Here is a 3,942-nt window from a genome sequence, read left to right as displayed (position 1 = left end):
GTGCAGCACCAGCAGGGGCCCATAATGCTTCTCAAACAGCAGCTGAGGTAACATGCAGGCGACACGCCCCAATCAGCTGGACAGCAGCCAGGCCAAATCTCCTCTGATTGGCTGCTGACGGATTTCACTAACCTCCTATTGGCCATTTAAGGAGCCATATGACAGAATATGCAAATTGAGTCTATGTCGCAGCTGAAATCCCCGAGTGCTGAAGAAGGTTAGCGCTGAAAGGCAGCAGAGCCGGAGAGAGCGGACGGAGGGGACTGACAGCAGCATGCACTTTTAGAAAAAGAGGACAGCTTTGGCACACTCTCTCTGGAGCTGCGTACTGCCTTCTCCCATGAGTGCTGCAAGGTAAGGATCAGAGTTTAGTTTTGCCAAGTCCAGAGTAGAGCGTTAAAGATCTGTATCGCAGTTTTATTTTGTGCACGATTTAAGTCAAGAGGGGTTTATAGTGTGTTCACATTTTGTTCAGCTGATTCATTGTGACGCCAGATACGGGTTTTGTCAGACTAGGGCGTTTCATTGGAACTTCATTGGTATTGTGCAGTATTTGTGTCTTGTTGATTGCAAAGTGATGAATTTCATCAAAGCTGAATTTCTTTAAAGTCAGAAAAGGGAAGCTGCTCTAATTTCTCACCCTCTCTTTCTCTCTCCACCACATGAAACCCTTCCTCCTTCCTTCCTTCCTTCCTTCCCTCCCTCCCTCCCTCCCTTCTCGTCCTCATTCTTTCCCTCAGTGTGCTCAGGTCTTTCAGCCCATCAGCAATGCCTGGCCCAGTGATGCCAATGGATGTGGCGATGAGATTCTACATCAGCCACTCTCCACCCCCCCTCCGAGGTTTCCTCAGCTCCTACAAGGAGCTGCAAAGGACCAAAAACCAGGTAAAGCAGTCCACCACTCGCTGCCAGGACCAAGAGCTCTCCAAACCCCTGCGACCCTGCCTCAGCAACCAGCAGAAGGCGGTGGATGACGGTAGCTGCGTCACCTGGAACAACAAGGCTGGCAAGAAGAAGGTGGTGTTCGCTGACACTAAAGGCATGTCACTCACTGCCATTCATGTGTTCTCCAAGTTAGATGATGAGCTGTATCAAAGCAAGCGCAGTGGGGGGATCCAGGAAGAGCTGCAGTTTGACATGACAGACCTGGAGACAGCCACAATGGACCTAAAGATCAGCTCTGTGCGCAGCCTGGCACTGGACTTTAAACAACCCTCAGCCGACTACCTGGACTTCCGGAACCGCCTGATTCAGAATTCAGTCTGCTTGGAGAACTGCTCTCTGCAAGAGCGCTCGCTGACCGGCACCATCAAGGTCCGGAACATCGGGTTTGAGAAGTTGGTGAAGGTGCGTGTCACCTTCGACTCGTGGGTCAGCTTCACTGATGTTGAGTGCACCTTCATGAACAACGTCTACGGCTGCCAGGATTCGGACACCTTTGCATTTGTTCTGGAGCTGCCTGCCTTTGTCCCCCCGCAGCATCGGGTCGAGTTCTGTATCTGCTTCATGGTCCAGGGTCAGAGCTTCTGGGACAATAACGATGGAAAGAATTATGTCCTCAAGCACGTCGGCTTGAACGGAGAGGACTTGAACAATCTTACATCCCATAATTCTGTTGAGCTGAAGAAGTCTTTGGAGCAGAAAAATGGTAGCATGAAGCTGCTGGAGATGGATTTTGATCATTTTGGCAGCCCACGCATGTCCAGCGGACTCTTCCCTGGCTGGCAAAGTTGGGGTCACATTGAAAATACGGTACCTTACTGGTGAAAAGTCCAGGTTGTTTGCTCAAATGGCAATGAAATGAGTTAAGACACTGACAAGGCATTCAGTAGGAATCCAGCTGTGGGGTTTGAGCTTGAACTGGCTGCTGGCCAGAAACTAAACTGATGCAAAAGACCTTAAAGTAACCAGCAGAGGAGGTGTGCAAACCTGACAGAAGCTTCACTGTTGAAGGCCAAGTTGACCTGCTTTTTTAACGTAGCATGTTCATTGGGGCCCAAGAGACCTGATGGACTGTGGTCAGAGAAGGAGGGATTTTATAGTGGGAAATCTGTCAGGTTTCAAATCCTCCTCTCATATAAAATATTAATGTGCCTTCTTCGAGTGCCTGCCCACTAAAATACAGATACAACAAATACTAAGCCCTTCCAGGGGACCTGGTGCATTGGTTAAATATGTCCCTCTCGATGTGATCCGTGTGTGACGCGTAAATCCTTCATATTGAAGGGAAAGTATGGGGATTGCGACTGCTAAAGGAAATGTAGATGATTCATTTCTAATGAAAAATGCACACTAAACTACTGCACCTTTTTTTTTTTTTTTTTTTTTCAAATGAGAACATGATTCAAACTTGATTAAAAAAAAAATTGCCTTCATTTTAAAAATTTGAGTTGTGCAGCCCTTTCTTTCCCTCCATGTAAAGTGCACATGTTTGTGATGAAAAATGTTTGGATGTTATAATTTTGAGTGACGTTTGTTAATGAGCTGAGCTGCTATCAACCAGTGTGTCACAAGAGTGAATCTGCATGTGAGTGTTTTTGTTGAACGGGGAAGATGAATTTTTCTGTGGTTATGGTATGTCAAGAAGGAAATGGTGTAAAGAGCGAATGTTTTTGTTTGCTTGTTTTCACAAGTGCAATTCAGAGACGAGTGTACAGTATGTGTGGCTGGAAACGCTAGTTTTCTTCTTTTATTGAAATAATCTACATGTCTTGTTTTTTTTTTTTTTTTTTTTCTCTCACTGTGAAGAAAAGGTCTTTTCTTGAACATGTTGTGCTTCACTTGAAGGTGTGTGTTGCTGACATGAACCACATCAGTCATGTATTTTCCGGTCTGAAATAAATTTCTATATTTGTGTCAAAATATTTGCGACTCCTGACCCTTTTTGTTTTAACATCTCTGACAATTTTATGCCACCTTCCATGTGGAGCTAAGATAAGTGAGTCCTTGCATCACAAAAATAGAAAACGCAGAACTGGAACCTCTTGTAAGTTTCACACAAAATAAACTGCCCCACATCCACTTTTGTTTCACATACAAGCTTCATAAATTTCTGTCTTTTGTGCAATGGTGCTTCACTACCTGTGAAAATTATATATTTATATTATATTTATATTTTCATGCTTCATTCAGGGAAGGCTTTTTTTCCTGCATGCAGTTTCTGTTTTTGTGCGATCATAATTCTAGTTTATTATTGTTATTTTTAATAAATTTTATTACTGTTTTTATTGTTATTGCTGGACTATATGAGTTCCAAATATCATTTCATTGTACCAACTACACTGACAATAAAGTTTTCTCATCTAATCTAAAAGAGGAACTACCTCCTTCCTCTATGGGCTTTTACTGTAAAACAAGTTCACAAATTTTGATTTGAATGATTTTCAGAGACAGTTTAACATTACAGTTTTGCCCGTTGCTTTAAGACATTTAGCAAAACTTGGCTCATTGTGTCAAAACTCTACACACAAGCAAGTAAGACATAACACTGGGAAATAAACCGTTCACATCTATGTCAAATTGAGACTATCAAAACTTAACAGTCCTTACCCACTTATACCCACTTACATCATGTGAATACACTTTCAGAGCAGCAGCAACACAGAGGTCTACTTCACATAAAACACTGCAGTTTTTGGTTTCACTGTTTTTATTCAGTTCCACAAAAGGCATGTTTTCACAACAACCAAGAAATTAAATAATCAATACTGGACATTACAGCAGTGTACTTCACGGCACAGTTGAACCAAGATGCGTCTGATAGTGGTAATGCTTACTTGATTTATGTTGTTGAATACTTGGTTATCTGCAACTATTTGCTGCTGTAACTGGTGGAGACAGATTGCACTGTTTGCTCTGACTAGGTTCACAATGGCTAGTTCCTGCTGTTGGGTGAACAGACGTTGGCATCCACCACCAGTAGGTCTTCTAGTCATTCTGTAG

The 3,942-nt window shown here is 43.2% G+C and overlaps 1 protein-coding gene across 1 annotated transcript; it reads left to right on the top strand.

Annotated features, from left to right (window-relative positions):
* Positions 1-216: 216 nt before the first annotated feature.
* On the top strand, positions 217-2,879 carry ppp1r3cb (protein phosphatase 1, regulatory subunit 3Cb). Its single transcript, XM_029521337.1, has 2 exons — positions 217-354; positions 741-2,879. Exons 1-2 carry the CDS (start codon positions 341-343, stop codon positions 1,765-1,767), a joined length of 1,041 nt encoding a protein of 346 aa, XP_029377197.1. The 5' UTR covers positions 217-340; the 3' UTR covers positions 1,768-2,879.
* The last annotated feature ends 1,063 nt before the right edge of the window (positions 2,880-3,942 follow it).

The sequence above is a fragment of the Echeneis naucrates genome, chromosome 15 (assembly GCF_900963305.1).
Source record: "Echeneis naucrates chromosome 15, fEcheNa1.1, whole genome shotgun sequence".
Classification (NCBI taxonomy): Eukaryota; Metazoa; Chordata; class Actinopteri; order Carangiformes; family Echeneidae; genus Echeneis; species Echeneis naucrates.
The sequence above is the reverse complement of the archived record's forward strand: the minus strand, read 5'-3'. Positions and strand labels throughout refer to the sequence as shown.